Raw genomic sequence first — 19,690 nt, forward strand, 5'->3', positions numbered from 1 at the left:
GATTTATTGTCCGTGACGCCACCCACGGTTGTGGTGATTGCGTGGACACTACCACTGCTCTGTATGGGGATCCCAGGAGCGGTGACAGGGAGCAGCTTTGTTGTTATTCCTCCCTCCGTGGGTAGGGGTTGGTTGTCCCGGGGCCCGGTGATGAGGTGGAGGATGAGGGATGGCAGGCCAGGTGCGGGGCCTGGTGAGGTGCAGGGTCGCGGGGGCAGCGCTGTGCCTCACGGCACGGTGGTACTCACTCAGCCTGAGACGGTGACACAGTTCTCGGTAAAACACACGGCTGGAAAGACGGTTCCCACAGATGGCTGCTGTTGCTTTTCCCCGGTAGTTGACGGTGACGGTCTCTGTCCCTGCACCTAATGAAATGTTGGTAGCGATGGGTTCCCACCGGTAACCCACTCCCCGGCTTGGATATGAGCCGGAGGAGCCCCTCTTTGCCTGCAGGCGCTGGCCCTGAGAAACTGGTGCCTTGGCGGTGGCGGTGTCTCTCTCCTACGGTTGGACTGTTGCCTTCAATCTTAGTTGTTGGGAGACCCAGAGGTCCCCTTCACTGACGGATTTGGCAAATTCACGGCGACTCCTAGCCTTGCCGGGATCCGAAAGGCCCCTGCCAATGGTGCTGGCTTCTCTTCGTATACCGTTCCGGTACCGCCGGGCCACCACCCGTCCACGGTCCTTTCGGCAACCTCCGATCAGCCTCTCCTGCAGACGGTCACCGCCGTCTGCCAACCTTGCTATCTCAGTCCGGGGCACACACCCAGACCAACTTCAGGCTTTCTCAACTGTCACTTTCTCTTCCACTTTAACTCCTCTCACTTGCTCCTCTACCACTTCACTCTAACTTCAACTTCAGCTCTCACTAAACTGCCTGGTTTTCCCGCCTCCAGGACTGTGAACTCCTCGGTGGGCGGAGCCAACCGCCTGGCCCACCCCCTGGTGTGAACATCAGCCCCTGGAGGAAGGCAACAAGGGTTTCTGGTGTACCTTCGGTGTAGCTATCCGGGGTGTAGGGTGTGGTGATGTCATGACCTGTGACCCCTGGCTTGCCCAGGGCGTCACATTCCCCCTTAGCAAAATGCAGACCGTCCGCGGGCTGCCTGTCCAACACCGGTTTTATTTTTCTGAAAAAGATAAAGCATAATACAAATAGAAGAACATCATCCCACAACGGGAGGCACTTTTCTTAAATGTTACGGTAACGGTTGCGGCTGTTGCTCTCTCCCACCCAAGTAACCTGGCCCTGATGCTGCCCCTAAGAAACAGGCAGCACCCCTTGACCCCAGTCCTGAACCAAGTCACCCGAGCGGGATCTGTCCTTCCCCTCCAGACGGTAGCCACCGGTTCCGGTGGTGGCTGGGCCCCAGCCTGCTCCACTGCGGGCCCTCCCTCCAACCTGCCTCTCCGGAGGCGGTAACGGTTAGCTGCAACAAAACATTTTTATTTACAACCCACTAACGTTTGTGGTTGCCCTGCCTGTTCATAGAAGTTTCTATGCATGAACTGTGGATGGTCCCCACGGGGACAACAATGCCGGCTACAGCTGGTTCCAAATCACGGTTGCAGACAATCAGGTTAACCTTCGGTAATCATTTTCATTTTCTTCAAAATTTTCAACTTTAAAACTTTTAAACACACATACAGTGGTCCCAACGGGGACGGTGCAACGGTGCTCCGCTGCCATCACTCAGAGTCCTCGACATCACTTTGGTGAAGGGGCGCGGTGCTCACACGGGCTTCCTGGCTGCCCCTCAGCTTTGCATCCAGCGCAAACCACCCCCTCTCCCCGCAGTGCCGGGTGTATTGTACAAGGTCCCCTGGCATCAAGTTGCGGCCTGGGTGCTCTTCTGGCAGGTGAGCATTCACATCCCGCCGGGCTATAAACACTTCGGCCTCCAGGCCCGGTTCATAAATTAATCCATAGCCCCGGCGGACATCAAACCGCCTCACCTGCCCCTCATACAGCGGGCCCCGGACACGGAAGGTCGCTTGTCTCAGGCCCTCCTTCTCCCGTATCGTACGGGCCACTATCTCCGCCTTCCTTCTTTCTCTCTCCTCGATTTCCAGGCCCAACGGTACCGGCTCCCTGTCCCAGTACGGCGCTGCTGCGAGCTCCTGCGCACGGGTCGGGCCCCGCGGGACCTGTTGGACACTGCCCACCGCTGGTGATCTGGGCGGCAGGCCCCGCAGTGACTTGGCATTGGGCGCCGCCTTGCAGCGGCAACCCGGCGCAACCTCAGCCGAGGTGTGGGGGATGGGCACAGGGGCTCTGTTGGGCCTTCGGCACGGAGCGGGCTATCGGCTCCGGCTCGGGGACTTTCTCGGGGGACGCCTCCGGTTCGGTTTTCGGGGCTTTCCACGGCAGCATCTCCGGTCGGCTACGGGCTCCGGCTACAGGTCAGTCTGCCTGGGCGGACATGCTGGGTATCGCTACCGGTGGCGGTGGCAGCGGGCCTAGTGGCGGGGTCACGGCTTCCGGGACGGGTGGCGAGGGAGGTAGCAGGGCGAGAGGGTTTAGACCGGGTCTCGCAGCCGCGATGACCGGCCCTTCAAGGGCATCGGGGCGTGGGTCACTCACCCTCCCTTCCGCAGCTTCCTCCTCGCGTCTCCGCACGGTCACTATGACATCCGCCATGTCGGTCTCCCACTCCTCCATGAGGAGCTGCATCTTGACCTGCAGCCTCTGGTAGAGCTGTGCAGTCCGGATTTCCACCCACGCCGCGGTTCCAGGCGCAGGGGCTACGGTGCTTCGGGACGGCATCCACATGTTGCTGGCGGCTTCTCCCAGTAACAAGATGGCTGCAGAGTCCTGGTGTCCCCGCTTTTATAGCCGCGGCTACATGCAACCAGTCGCCATTTCGTCCCCCTTAGCCTCTTTCCGGCCCCTCCTCTATCGGGGCGGGGTTTTGGCCTTCGCGCCTCCGCTACTCGAGAAGACGCTCGAGCAGGAACTTTTCGCGCCAAAGATGGCGACTTCCGAAATTTTTCGGCCGGACACCTCCGGCGGTAACAAGGCGCACCTCTACCCAACGGCAGAGCGGTAAGATCCTGTTTGTGACGCCAAGTTGTCGCGGGCGAAGGAGGGGACGCCGCGCTCTCCCACTGCTCGGGTCCGGCTGCCGCTGCTGCCACGGCCTCTGCTGCTCGGTGGCTCGAGCGATGGGCCGGATCCCGGGGACTCGAGCGGCGCTCCTCGCCCGTGAGTGAAAAGGGGATTGGTTTTGGGGATTTATTGTCCGTGACGCCACCCACGGTTGTGGTGATTGCGTGGACACCACCGCTGCTCTGTATGGGGATCCCAGGAGCGGTGACAGGGAGCAGCTTTGTTGTTATTCCTCCCTCCGTGGATAGGGGTTGGTTGTCCCGGGGCCCGGTGATGAGGTGGAGAATGAGGGATGGCAGGCCAGGTGCGGGGCCTGGTGAGGTGCACGGTCGCGGGGGCAGTGCTGTGCCTCACGGCACGGTGGTACTCACTCAGCCTGAGACGGTGACACAGTTCTCGGTAAAACACACGGCTGGAAAGACGGTTCCCACGGACGGCTGCTGTTGCTTTTCCCCGGTAGTTGACGGTGACGGTCTCTGTCCCTGCACCTAATGAAATGTTGGTAGCGATGGGTTCCCACCGGTAACCCGCTCCCCGGCTTGGATATGAGCCGGAGGAGCCCTTCTTTGCCCGCAGGCGCTGGCCCTGAGAAACTGGTGCCTTGGCGGTGGCGGTGTCTCTCTCCTACGGTTGGACTGTTGCCTTCAATCGGGACTTGGTTGTTTGGAGACAGACGTCCCCTTCACTGACGGATTTGGCAAATTCACGGAGACTCCTAGCCTTGCCGGGATCCGAAAGGCCCCTGCCAATGGTGCTGGCTTCTCTTCGTATACCGTTCCGGTACCGCCGGGCCACCACCCATCCACGGTCCTTTCGGCAACCTCCGATCAGCCTCTCCTGCAGACGGTCACCGCCGTCTGCCAACCTTGCTATCTCAGTCCGGGGCACACACCCGGACCAACTTCAGGCTTTCTCAACTGTCACTTTCTCTTCCACTTTAACTCCTCTCACTTGCTCCTCTACCACTTCACTCTAACTTCAACTTCAGCTCTCACTAAACTGCCTGGTTTTCCCGCCTCCAGGACTGTGAACTCCTCGGTGGGTGGAGCCAACCGCCTGGCCCACCCCCTGGTGTGAACATCAGCCCCTGGAGGAAGGCAACAAGGGTTTCTGGTTTAGCTTCGGTGTACCTATCCGGGGTGTAGGGTTTGGTGGTGTCATGACCTGTGACCCCTGGCTTGCCCAGGGCGTCACAATTGCAGAGATGCTAAAGGCAGGCAATAGCATATTTTTTGTTGTTGTTTAATCTGAGAGCAGCATAATATAGGGCAAGAGACTCTGATTGCAGCGGTGTTTCATTTCTTGGGCTATGTCCTGCAGTTTCAATACAATCAGTGTTTTATCAGCGGGAGAATATCACTCCTTGACTAGGTCTCGTGCAGGCCAGTCCAGCTAATCTCTGTTACCACGCTCCCACCACTGATTGGCAGCTTGCTTACAATGTACACAGGAAGCTGCTAATCAGTGGTGTGGGTGGGGTTATACACAGTTCAGTATTCTGAAGCAGAAAAAACAAGGATTCTATCAAAACTGCACCAAGCAGTCCAGTAAGTGACATATACTTGGAATCAGGATCTCTGTCCCTACATCATGCTTATCTCACATTACCTGATGACAGATTCCCTTTAAGAATTCAATTTTTGTGTACTGTTATCTATATATATAATTGCCTTATTCTGTCTGTCTGTCTGTCTATCTGTCTGTCTGTCTGTCTGTCATGCTCCAAAATTGTGTCCTTACGGTGACACAAAGCTGATTGGCCGCTGGGCTCGCAATGGCCCCGCCCCCCGCACGGATTGGCCGCTCGCCTCGCCTCGGCTCCTCCCCCCGCACGGATTGGCCGCTCGCCTCGCCTCGGGTCCGCCCCCCCGCACGGATTGGCCTCCACTCACTCTGACTCACACGCACACTCACACTCAGACTCACATGCACACTCACACTCAGACTCACACTCAGACTCACATGCACACTCACACTCAGACTCACACGCACACTCACACTCACATGCACACTCACATGCACACTCACATGCACACTCACATGCACACTCACACGCACACTCACACAGACTCACACGCACACTCACACAGACTCACACGCACACTCAGACTCACACTCACACACACTCAGACTCACACTCACACTCAGACTCACACTCAGACTCACACTCAGACTCACACTCACATGCACACTCACACTCAGACTCACACTCAGACTGACACGCACACTCAGACTCACACTCAGACTCACACTCAGACTCACACTCAGACTCACATGCACACTCACACTCAGACTCACACTCAGACTCACACGCAGACTCAGACTCACACTCAGACTCAGACTCAGACTCACACACACTCACACTCACACTCAGACTCAGACTCACGCACACTCACACTCAGACTCAGACTCACACACACTCACACTCAGACTCAGACTCAGACTCAGACTCACACTCACACTCACATGCACACTCACACTCAGACTCACACTCAGACTCACACGCACACTCAGACTCACACTCACTCACACTCAGACTCACACTCATATGCACACTCACACTCAGACTCACACTCACACTCACACTCACTCACATGCACACTCAGACTCACACTCACATGCACACTCACACTCAGACTCACACTCAGACTCACACTCACATGCACACTCACACTCAGACTCACACTCACATGCACACTCACGCTCAGACTCACACTCACATGCACACTCACACTCAGACTCACACTCACATGCACACTCACACTCAGACTCACACTCAGACTCAGACTCAGACTCACATGCACACTCACACTCAGACTCACACGCAGACTCACACGCAGACTCAGACTCAGACTCACACTCACATGCACACTCACACTCACATGCACACTCACACTCACATGCACACTCACACTCAGACTCACACTCACACTCAGACTCACATGCACACTCAGACTCACATGCACACTCACACTCAGACTCACACTCACATGCACACTCACACTCAGACTCACACTCACATGCACACTCACACTCAGACTCACACTCACATGCACACTCACACTCAGACTCACACTCAGACTCACACTCAGACTCAGACTCAGACTCACATGCACACTCACACGCAGACTCACACGCAGACTCACACGCAGACTCAGACTCACACTCAGACTCACACTCACATGCACACTCACACTCACATGCACACTCACACTCAGACTCACACTCACACTCAGACTCACACTCAGACTCACACTCACATGCACACTCACACTCACATGCACACTCACACTCAGACTCACACTCACATGCACACTCACACTCAGACTCACACTCAGACTCACACTCACATGCACACTCACACTCAGACTCACACTCAGACTCACACTCACATGCACACTCACACTCAGACTCACACTCAGACTCACACTCACATGCACACTCACACTCAGACTCACACTCAGACTCACACTCACATGCACACTCACACTCAGACTCACACTCAGACTCACACTCAGACTCACACTCACACTCAGACTCACACTCACATGCACACTCACACTCAGACTCACACTCACATGCACACTCTCACTCAGACTCACATGCACACTCACACTCAGACTCACACTCACATGCACACTCACACTCAGACTCACACTCACTCACATGCACACTCACACTCAGACTCACACTCACATGCACACTCACACTCAGACTCACACTCAGACTCACACTCACATGCACACTCAGACTCAGACTCACACTCAGACTCACACTCACACTCAGACTCACACTCACATGCACACTCACACTCAGACTCACACTCACATGCACACTCTCACTCAGACTCACACTCACATGCACACTCACACTCAGACTCACACTCACATGCACACTCACACTCAGACTCACACTCACATGCACACTCACACTCAGACTCACACTCACATGCACACTCACACTCAGACTCACACTCACATGCACACTCACACTCAGACTCACACTCACATGCACACTCACACTCAGACTCACACTCACATGCACACTCACACTCAGACTCACACTCACATGCACACTCACACTCACATGCACACTCACACTCACATGCACACTCACACTCAGACTCACACTCACACTCAGACTCACATGCACACTCACACTCACATGCACACTCACACTCAGACTCACACTCACATGCACACTCACACTCAGACTCACACTCACATGCACACTCACACTCAGACTCACACTCACATGCACACTCACACTCAGACTCACACTCACATGCACACTCACACTCACATGCACACTCACATGCACACTCACACTCAGACTCACACTCACACTCAGACTCACACTCACATGCACACTCACACTCACATGCACACTCACACTCACATGCACACTCACACTCAGACTCACACTCAGACTCACACTCAGACTCACACTCACACTCAGACTCACACTCACATGCACACTCACACTCACATGCAGACTCACACTCACATGCACACTCACACTCAGACTCACACTCACACTCAGACTCACACTCAGACTCACACTCACATGCACACTCACACTCACATGCACACTCACACTCAGACTCACACTCACACTCAGACTCACACTCAGACTCACACTCACATGCACACTCACACTCACATGCACACTCACACTCAGACTCACACTCACATGCACACTCACACTCAGACTCACACTCAGACTCACACTCACATGCACACTCACACTCAGACTCACACTCAGACTCACACTCACATGCACACTCACACTCAGACTCACACTCAGACTCACACTCACATGCACACTCACACTCAGACTCACACTCACATGCACACTCTCACTCAGACTCACATGCACACTCACACTCAGACTCACACTCACATGCACACTCACACTCAGACTCACACTCACATGCACACTCACACTCAGACTCACACTCAGACTCACACTCACATGCACACTCACACTCAGACTCACACTCACATGCACACTCACACTCAGACTCACACTCACATGCACACTCACACTCAGACTCACACTCACATGCACACTCACACTCACATGCACACTCAGACTCACACTCACACTCAGACTCACACTCACACTCAGACTCACATGCACACTCACATGCACACTCACACTCAGACTCAGACTCACACTCACATGCACACTCACACTCAGACTCACACTCACATGCACACTCACACTCAGACTCACACTCACATGCACACTCACACTCAGACTCACACTCACATGCACACTCACACTCAGACTCACACTCACATGCACACTCACACTCAGACTCACACTCACATGCACACTCACACTCAGACTCACACTCAGACTCACACTCAGACTCACACTCAGACTCACACTCAGACTCAGACTCACATGCACACTCAGACTCAGACTCACATGCACACTCACACGCAGACTCACACGCAGACTCAGACTCAGACTCAGACTCACATGCACACTCACACTCACACTCAGACTCAGACTCAGACTCACACACACTCACACTCAGACTCAGACTCACATGCACACTCACACTCAGACTCACACGCAGACTCACACGCAGACTCAGACTCAGACTCAGACTCACACTCACATGCACACTCACACTCAGACTCAGACTCACACGCACACTCAGACTCACACTCACACACACTCACACTCAGACTCAGACTCACACTCACATGCACACTCACACTCAGACTCACACTCACACTCACTCACATGCACACTCACACTCAGACTCACACTCACATGCACACTCACACTCAGACTCACACTCAGACTCACACTCACATGCACACTCACACTCAGACTCACACTCAGACTCAGACTCACACTCACATGCACACTCACACTCACATGCACACTCACACTCACACTCAGACTCACACTCAGACTCACATGCACACTCACACTCACACTCACATGCACACTCACACTCAGACTCACACTCACATGCACACTCACACTCAGACTCACACTCACATGCACACTCACACTCAGACTCACACTCACATGCACACTCACACTCAGACTCACACTCACATGCACACTCACACTCAGACTCACACTCACATGCACACTCTCACTCAGACTCACACTCACATGCACACTCACACTCAGACTCACACTCACATGCACACTCACACTCAGACTCACACTCACATGCACACTCACACTCAGACTGACACTCACATGCACACTCACACTCAGACTGACACTCACATGCACACTCACACTCAGACTCACACTCACATGCACACTCACACTCAGACTCACATGCACACTCACACTCAGACTCACACTCACATGCACACTCACACTCAGACTCACACTCACATGCACACTCACGCTCACATGCACACTCACACTCACATGCACACTCACACTCAGACGCACACTCACACTCAGACTCACACTCACATGCACACTCACACTCACATGCACACTCACACTCACATGCACACTCACACTCAGACTCACACTCACACTCACACTCAGACTCACACTCACATGCACACTCACACTCACATGCAGACTCACACTCACATGCACACTCACACTCAGACTCACACTCAGACTCACACTCACATGCACACTCACACTCACATGCACACTCACACTCACATGCACACTCACACTCAGACTCACACTCAGACTCACACTCAGACTCACATGCACACTCACATGCACACTCACACTCACATGCACACTCACACTCACATGCACACTCACACTCACATGCACACTCACACTCAGACTCACACTCACACTCAGACTCACACTCACATGCACACTCACACTCACATGCACACTCACACTCACATGCACACTCACACTCACACTCACACTCAGACTCACACTCACACTCAGACTCACACTCACATGCACACTCACACTCACATGCAGACTCACACTCACATGCACACTCACACTCAGACTCACACTCACACTCAGACTCACACTCACATGCACACTCACACTCACATGCACACTCACACTCACATGCACACTCACACTCAGACTCACACTCAGACTCACACTCAGACTCACACTCAGACTCACACTCACATGCACACTCACACTCACATGCACACTCACACTCACATGCACACTCACACTCACATGCACACTCACACTCAGACTCACACTCACATGCACACTCACACTCAGACTCACACTCAGACTCACACTCAGACTCACACTCACACTCACTCACACTCACACTCACATCAGATCGCATCCACGTCCTGCAGCGGCGGAACACACACACCTCACACACACATCAGATCGCATCCACTTCCTGCAGCGGCGGAACACACACATAAGAACAGACACACACACGCACACATCAGATCACACTCACTCTCACACACACCTCACATCGCATCCACACACTCACAACATCCCGTGATATCGCTTGCTTCTCGGCGGCGATACTGTGCTGTGAGCTTCCAGGACCTGCTGGAGGATCACATGGCCGGAAGCATGTGGTATCTCCGGATGTTGTGAGTGTGTCAGCGCGTATGTGCGATATCGTCAGTGTGTGTGTGTATGCGATCGGATGTGTGTGAGTGTGTGTGAGTGTATGTGATCGGATGTGTGTGAGTGTGTGTGTGTGTGTGTGTGTGAGTGTTTGCGATCGGATCTGTGAGTGTCGGCAGAGGAGCACGGCGTGCAGCACAGCTGCTGGGACCGCCCACCGGTGGGCACAGGGAGAAGTGGGGTGTGTGTGTGAGTGTATGCGATCATATGTGTGCGTGTTTACTGTCTGATGTGTGACTGTGGAGCACGATGGGGGGTGCACAGCATGGGGGATGGAGCACGATGGGGGGTGCACAGCATGGGGGATGTAGCACGATGGGGAGTGCGCAGCATGGGGGATGGAGCACGATGGGGAGTGTGCAGCATGGGGGATGGAGCACGATGGGGAGTGCGCAGCATGGGGGATGGAGCACGATGGGGGGTGCGCAGCATGGGGGATGGAGCACGATGGGGGTGCGCAGCATGGGGGATGGAGCACGATGGGGAGTGCGCAGCATGGGTGATGGAGCACGTTTGGGAGTGCGCAGCATGGGGGATGGAGCACGATGGGGAGTGCGCAGCATGGGGGATGGAGCACGATGGGGAGTGCGCAGCATGGGGGATGGAGCACGATGGGGTGTGCGCAGCATGGGGGATGGAGCACGATGGGTGCGCAGCATGGGGGATGGAGCACGATGGGGAGTGTGCAGCATGGGGATGGAGCACGATGGGGAGTGCGCAGCATGGGGGATGGAGCACGATGGGGAGTGCGCAGCATGGGGGATGGAGCACGATGGGGAGTGCGCAGCATGGGGGATGGAGCACGATGGGGAGTGCGCAGCATGGGGGATGGAGCATGATGGGGAATGCGTAGCATGGGGGATGGAGCACGATGGGGAGTGCGCAGCATGGGGGATGGAGCATGATGGGGAATGCGTAGCATGGGGGATGGAGCACGATGGGGAGTGCGCAGCATGGGAGATGGAGCACGATGGGGGGTGCGCAGCATGGGGGATGGAGCACGATGGGGAGTGTGCAGCATGGGGGATGGAGCACGATGGGGAGTGCGCAGCATGGGGGATGGAGCACGATGGGGAGTGCGCAGCATGGGGGATGGAGCACGTTTGGGAGTGCGCAGCATGGGGGATGGAGCACGATGAGGAATGCGCAGCATGGGGGATGGAGCACGATTGGGAATGCGCAGCATGGGGGATGGAGCACGATGGGGAATGCGCAGCATGGAGGATGGAGCACAATGGGGAGTGGGGATGGAGCACGATGGGGGTGCGCAGCATGGGGGATGGAGCATGATGGGGGGTGCACAGCATGGGGGATGGAGCACGATGGGGGGTGGACCACGATGGGGGGTGCACACCTCCCCCCAAAACACACACACACACTGCCACACACGCACTGCACAACACACCACACACACACTGGGAACCACAAACACCACCCTACACAGACACCCACACACACAGACAACGCCGCAGACACACAACACCCAACACACAAACACCGCAGCACACACAAATATACGCACATACCGCACAACACACACATTGCACAAAACATACCTCCCCCCAAAACACACACACACATACACAACGATACAGACACACAGCGCTCCACAAATAACGACACACAACGCAAGACACAAACAACACCGCTCTCACCCCCCGCTACACCCAGACAACACCCAGAACATGTACAGCCCCTACACAAACACTTGGTAACTACACACAACAACATCTATATATATATATATATATATATATAACAAAAATCATACATTAACTACACAATACGTAAATTCTAGAATACCCGATGCGTAGAATCGGGCCACCTTCTAGTAGAAAAATAGTTGACAAATAGAATTAAATACATGATGGATGACAGTTCCATCCTATGACTGAGTGCAAGGGCACTTGATGAACCCCCACTGACTATATTGTGGTCCTTCACGTTACATGTTTTATATTATTTAGTAGATGTGAGCAAAGTTTGATGCCTGCTTCCACCATTACCATAGACTGTGAAGTAGTTGCAGTGCGCATGCTCCATCGCCACTCCAAGCAAACTCTTCCTAGTTATGGTCTTGTGGCCAGGAGGGACAAGAACTGAAGTCCCTTGTTTTAACAATCGATGGTGGTCCCAGTGATCGGACACCCACTGATGTAGCATTTATGGATAAATGATAAATGAGTGTGTACAGAAGTTTCTTAAATCTAAACTGACTATTCTTCATTTTGTATAGTATCATCAATGGATTTGCTTTACCTCTAAAATCTGAACACAAGCAGTTTCTTGTCCGAGTATTGATACCTCTGCACTCCGCAAAATCCCTTTCTATATTTCATGCACAGGTAAGAGGAAAGAGTTTACTGCATTCTGTATATAGCTTAAATTCTATAGAAACACAAGTCAGAATCTTATAGAAACAATAATGGTTCATCACATACCGCATTAAAAAAAAATTCTCTGATGCTGAGTATAGGAGCCCTCATGCCATCGGCGCTTTTTAGAGGGTCTGTGAATGTGAATTGCTGTACGTTAGTATGTTGCATTTCCTAAAAAGATTTTACTAATCTAATATATAAAGCTGAGTGTGCGTATGTATGTATGTGTGCTAAAAGAATCCACACCGTCGCATTTACAATCACAAAATTTTGCACAGCCGCCGCATTTTACTCAAGGAACTTCATAGACTAGGTTTTGAGAGGAAAATGTAACCCCGCACTTTACAGTTATTCGCCAAAAAACTGCTTACATTAAAGTCAACGGAGCTAGGAATTAATCTGTTATTATAGACACCTATTATGGACAGATATTTTAAAAAAACTGACCCGCACATCCTACAAGTGTGAATAGGTGCCAGCTGAAAAAACATAGCAAATACAAAATGCATACAGCTGCACACTAAAAATGCCAACAATGTATAAGGGAACTCTGGTACTGCATTACTGCTATATGAAAAAATTAGATTTTTAGTTTACAAATTGGCCAATGCATGTAAGCCCGGAAACCAATGGCAAGGTAAATCTCAATAATTCATAAACTAAAAATCTCATTTTTTCATATAGCAGTAATGCAGTACCAGAGTTATACATTGTTGGCATTTTTAGTGTGCAGCTGTATGCATTTTGTATTTGCTATGTTTTTTCAGCTGGCGCCTATTCACACTTGTAGGATGTGCGGGTCAGTTTTTTTTAAATATTTGTAGTGAGTCTCTTTCTGACTGAGCACTCCGCCCTATAAACCAAGCTGTATTCATAATCCTTATACCAGGAGGAGCCCTAGCTGCCCAAACATGGAGGTTAGTCCAAATAGTGGTATTTCAAGTTAGATTTTTTTTTTTAGTCTAGCTACCCAGACATGGATGTTTTTAACCTAGATAGTGGCATTTTACTTAGGTACCCGGATTGTTGAGATTTATCTTGCCATTGGTTTCCGGGCTTACATGCATTGGCCAATTCATAAACTAAAAATCTCATTTTTTCATATAGCATTAATGCAGTACCAGAGTTCCCTTATACATTGTTGGCATTTTTAGTGTGCAGCTGTATGCATTTTCTATTATGGACAGAGACACACACCCACACAGAAAGAGACACACCCACACAGAAAGAGACACACCCACACAGAAAGAGACACACCCACACAGAAAGAGACACACCCACACAGAGACACACCAGCACAGAAAAAGACACACCCACACAGAAAAACACACCCACTTATAGAAAGAGACTCACACACACATAGAAAGCAAGACCCACACACACACACATAGAAAGCAAGACCCACACACACACACATAGGAAACGAGACACACACACACATAGAAAGCGAGACACACACACAGAAAGAGACACATCGAAAGAGACACACACACACAGAGACATACTACAGGTCATTAATAGGAGCTGTGATTGGTTGCTATAGGCAACAAAGAACATTCTTAGTATAAGAAGCTTATGTGTCAGTTAATATGATTTCTGTGGTGAGTGGGGGAGCTGGAGAGTGACTGGGAGAGTGGAAGAGAGAGAGGTTTAGTTACTATCCAGGGGAACATCTGGTTCTACAGCTAGTAAAGTATAAACGTTAAATTCATGAATATAATAGTTGACTTGTAATAATCGCTGCTTATATATTCTATCCCCAGCTTGCTTATTGTGCAGTTCAATTTCTGGAAAAAGACTCCTCATTAACAGAGCATGTAAGTACCAATGTATATGTCACATTGGAGATTTTTACAGCATAGCCACGGAATATATGAGGAAAAGGGGATCTGCCATGTTGGATTTCTTCAATTCTTGTGGGTGCTGTAGATGAAATGTTGTTCATGCTGAACAAGATATCTGCATCCCAACAATGGAAGCCTGGTCTGGACCACAGATGATGGCAAAAATCCATCAGCGATTAAACTTATGGCATAGACATCCAAGACAACGACCTTTACAAACCAACCATTAATGACAAGTGATTTAGAAAACAGTTAACTGAAATCCCCAATGTGTGATCCACTTTTGACTTTTTTCCTCCAACTAAACTTTTCATTTGGCGCTAATTAAATAAAACGATAAACTGAGCCAAGAACAGACGTTAACAAAGTTAATATGTTTCTTTACAGGTAATTCGAGGTTTGTTAAAGTATTGGCCAAAGACCTGTACCCAAAAAGAGGTGAGTCAGTGTCCAAGGTGGTAAAGAAGCTAAATACAGTATATAGAAAAAGGAAGGCTCAAAGCTTGAGATCAAAGGCTATGCAATGCTCCTCTGGGAAATTAAAGTGAACCTGTCAGGTCCTGTATGCACCCAGAGCCAAGAGCAGTTCTGGGGGGCATATTTCTAATAAGATCTTTAGAAAAAGTATTTCTAAAGATCCTTTATGATATGCTAATAATACCAGGGACTAGTCGCAAGGATGTTACTTCCCTTGGCTAGACGGCCCTCTTAGCATGTAAGCATGCCCCTGTGGTCATGCTAACATGCTAACAAATGCACAGCATCAGAGGCATGGTCGCTCTCACCTCTGCTACCACCACTGGTTTTCGGCTCAGTGCGCATGATCAGAACATCCCTGGACTTCAAGTCATGCGCACTTCATCAGTTTGAAGCCAGGACGCGTACACCCAGCCTCCTAGCATGCATGACCGGAAGTACAGGGCTTCTGATCATGTGCATTTAGTCGAAATCCATTGTCGGGTGCGGTGGCAGCAGAGAGGTGAGATCGACCATGCCTCTGACGCTGCACATTCATTAGCATGTTAGCAAATGCACAAGGGCGTGCTTACATGCTAAGGGAGTCGACTAGCCAAGGGAACTAACGTCCTTGTGACTAGTCCCCTCGCTCATTAGCATATCATAAAGGATCTTTAGAAACACTTTTTCTAAAGATCCCTTTATCTAAGCTACTATAGTCTTGGTCAGTTAGGCTGGGATTATCAATATGCATCCAAAACCGCTCTTGGTTCTGGGTGCATACAGTACCTGACAGATTCCCTTTAAATGTGTAAATTGTCTCTTCAGATAGGAAGAGACCTTGAACTTTACTGTAACCTATTCAAGTCCACCTCCTCTCTGAAGAGATAATGTGCATATTTAATTTGCCAGATGAGCTTTGCATGTCCTATGTCTCCTTACAATGACTTGCCACTATCCACAAGGAGAGACGCTACCCCTTAGGTTCTCATCAGAGGTCTCTCATCCAGCCAAATCAGACTTCTTTATTTGCACTGAGCAGGGGCAAACACCCTGAAACATGTGTCTGAAAATAGAGTGTCTGCGTTGTCTGTTATCCAAGGTCATGTGCAAAGGCTCATTAAATGGTCAATTAGGATTGTTACTTCCAATAGGATCATGTCCTCTTCCTCTCTGAAGAGACAATTTGTATGTATATTGCCAGGCACAGTGCTCTTCATACTGTTCAAAAGTACCACCAAAAAGTACTGCCAACAATGCCCCTTATACAGTCACAGCAAGAGTACTGGATTCCAAGAAGAGTTGGCAAATCTTTGCACTACCAAAGCCTCCCAAAACCTTTCGGAAAGCAGGTTTCGAGTGGCTTCTATAGGGAAAATGGTAGAAGCATGGAGTTATGTTGCCTGAATAATGGTGCGGCTATATGGGAAAAGTTCCCTTCCGTCACTTTCCTTTCAACCGGTACTATGAAAAGAGTTGGGAAGTATCAGGGAAACTGCCCAAAGTCTTTGTCAGATTCCTTCTGAACTTTTCTATTGATGGACTGAAAGTTGGACCTTAGCTAAAGGGCAGGTGCTGCCTTTTTGTCTCTTATTGCAGACAGATTTCAGGCAAAGGTCTTTTTGCAAGTTGTCTTACAGCCAGACACAGGACAGTGAGGAAAAGGGGGAAATAGCTAATCCAGGAAAATATGATATACTGTATCAGTATACAGTACATATATATATATACATGGGACCTCGGATTAAGAGTAACTTGGTTTGAGAGCGTTTTGCAAAACAAGCAAAGCTTTTTAAAAATGTGTAACTTGGTTTAAGAGCAATGCTTTGCAATAAGAGCAAATACTCGCCGTTCACACTTCTGGATCCGTCCTTTCTCCATCGTCTGATCGCTCGGGAGGTAACTTTCTGTACATATGTACTGTATCTGTATACAGTATACCATTGTACAGTAGAAGTAGAGTAAAAAAAATTCTCCAGTGTCCGTTTTTCTTAGATCAATTTTAATTCAAGCCTTTTTTAAAAACACAACCATTGGTGCATGAAGGGTAAAAACAAATCCAAAACACAAACATCCCCGAGATGCCTAGAGTCTGTGTACACACAGACATGTTTCGGACATTGTGTCCTTTCTCGATGTGTGTCTATCGACATATATATATATATATATATATATATATATATATATATATATATATATATATATATATATATATATATATATATATATATATATATATATATATATATATATATATATATATATATATATATATATATATATATGTATGTATGTATGTATATATATATATATATGTATGTATATATATATATATGTATATATATATATATATATATATATATATATATAAAATTTATCCTAGGTCAGCCATTTCCCCCTCCTTGCCATTGTCTTTGTGTCTGGCTGTAAGACAACTTGCTGCAGCAGAAGGATCCTTGCCCCAAATCTCTGTCTGCAATAGAAGACAAGCCCTGTTCCTTCTGTTTATAAATGTACCAGATTTTTTATATGAAAGGTTTTGTGTTTTTTGTGTTTTTTTTGCATTTTTTATATTGTTTCTTTCATTAATACTATTTTTGCAAAAATGCATGTGAAATAGAAATAGTAAACAGTGTCACGATGCACCGATGCAGTAGTGTAATGATGCAGGTGTGCATATGTTATGTAATAAACCAGTCTGGCTTTATGCGGAAGTTTGAGTTGATGATCACAGCGTTCTTGTACCCATGGAGTAGATATCTTGTGAATATCTGACATTCCTTAGCAACTCTTGTATCCATGGAAACAATTTTGCTTGCTATAGCTTTTCTGGTTCAGTTTAGACATTGATAAAGCAGCCGTGAATGTAATTTTCCAGCTTATTAACCAATATAATCCGGCTAATCAAATCTATTGGTGAGAACGTTTATTGGACATACATCAACTAGTGTCATAGGTGCAAGGAACTCCATGGCGGTAATATTGATACTGCAATTATTCAAAGCTTCACTATGTGGGACAATAACTATTATCACAATACACACTATATTCCTAACATTTGGGCAATATGATAAGACAAAAGATATATCAGGATGTTCTGTGGATGCTCACCGCCATCATAATCCAACCAGACACTCCATATATATATATACATATATATATATATATATATATATATATATATATATATATATATATATATATATATATATATATATATATATATATATATATATATATATATATATATATATACAGTATATATAAAATTTATTTTTTCTTTTTTTTTTTTTTCAATATTCATTAAAATATTTTTAATACCTATGCCAAAAAAGTAAAAAGGCCAAGAAAAAGGGTTGTGGTTAACCCTCTGGCATGAAGTAAGATATATTTATGGATGGATTTCTATATAAAAGTCTCTAAAAATACATTAGACAGGTCTTAAACCGTTAAAGGGAACCTGTCAGGTGCAATATGCACCCAGAGGCACGAGCAGTTCTGGGTGTATATTGCTGATCCCTGCCTAATCGTCCCTGTATACACTAGAATAGATAAAGAGATCTATAGAAAAAGTATTTCTAAAGATCTTTTATCTTATGCTAATGAGCGCAGGGACTAGTCACAAGGGTGTTAGTTCCCTCGACTTGTCCGCCCTCTTAGCATGTTAGCACACCCACAGGGCATCGGAAGTGACGTGCGTACCTGTGTCCGTTCTCACCGCCTAAGACGCCGGGTTTAGAGTCAGTGTACATGATCAGAATCCCCGACACTTCAGTCATCTTCCTCATTGCCGGTGGACGCAGGTAAGGAGATGTTCGTCGTTCCTGCGGTGTCACACACAGAGATGTGTGGTGCTGCAGGAACGACAGACAACATCGTACCTGCCTCAGCAACGATATTAAGGAAATGAACGACGTGTCAACGAGCAACGATTTTTCACGTTTTTTGCGCTTCTTGTTCGTCGCTCCTCGGTGTCACACACTGCGATGTCGCTACCGGCGCCGGATGTGCGTCACTAACGATGTGACACCGACGATATATCAGTAGCGATGTCGCAGGGTGTAAAGCCCCCTTTACTTCAATGGACCTGTTGGAGGGCTTGTTTTTATTGCTAAAAGAGGGAAAGTTGCCCAATGTAGTCTTTGTAATGTCACGTTAGAGAATTGGTAGGTTCCAATGAGCATATTGATTCCACAATGTTTATACTTCCCTTTATGTCACTTATGCTACATTTCTTATGCCAATTATACAAATACCTCATTTAGTCTATGCACTGTGACCACATTGAATGACCTCTTAAAAGGAATCTGTCACCGGGT

General features: G+C 49.0%; 1 protein-coding gene across 4 annotated transcripts in view; it reads left to right on the forward strand.

The window, feature by feature from the left end:
* The window catches only part of PPP2R5B (protein phosphatase 2 regulatory subunit B'beta), a 127,287-nt gene that overhangs the window by 89,375 nt on the left and 18,222 nt on the right, over positions 1-19,690 (forward strand). For all 4 annotated transcript variants that reach the window (XM_075326761.1, XM_075326762.1, XM_075326764.1 and 1 more), the window contains 3 exons: positions 12,930-13,038; positions 14,835-14,888; positions 15,303-15,353. In XM_075326761.1, coding sequence (XP_075182876.1) covers positions 12,930-13,038; positions 14,835-14,888; positions 15,303-15,353 — 214 coding nt within the window. The remainder of the gene's footprint in view (positions 1-12,929; positions 13,039-14,834; positions 14,889-15,302; positions 15,354-19,690) is intronic.

The sequence above is a fragment of the Anomaloglossus baeobatrachus genome, chromosome 10, assembly GCF_048569485.1.
Source record: "Anomaloglossus baeobatrachus isolate aAnoBae1 chromosome 10, aAnoBae1.hap1, whole genome shotgun sequence".
NCBI lineage: Eukaryota > Metazoa > Chordata > Amphibia > Anura > Aromobatidae > Anomaloglossus > Anomaloglossus baeobatrachus.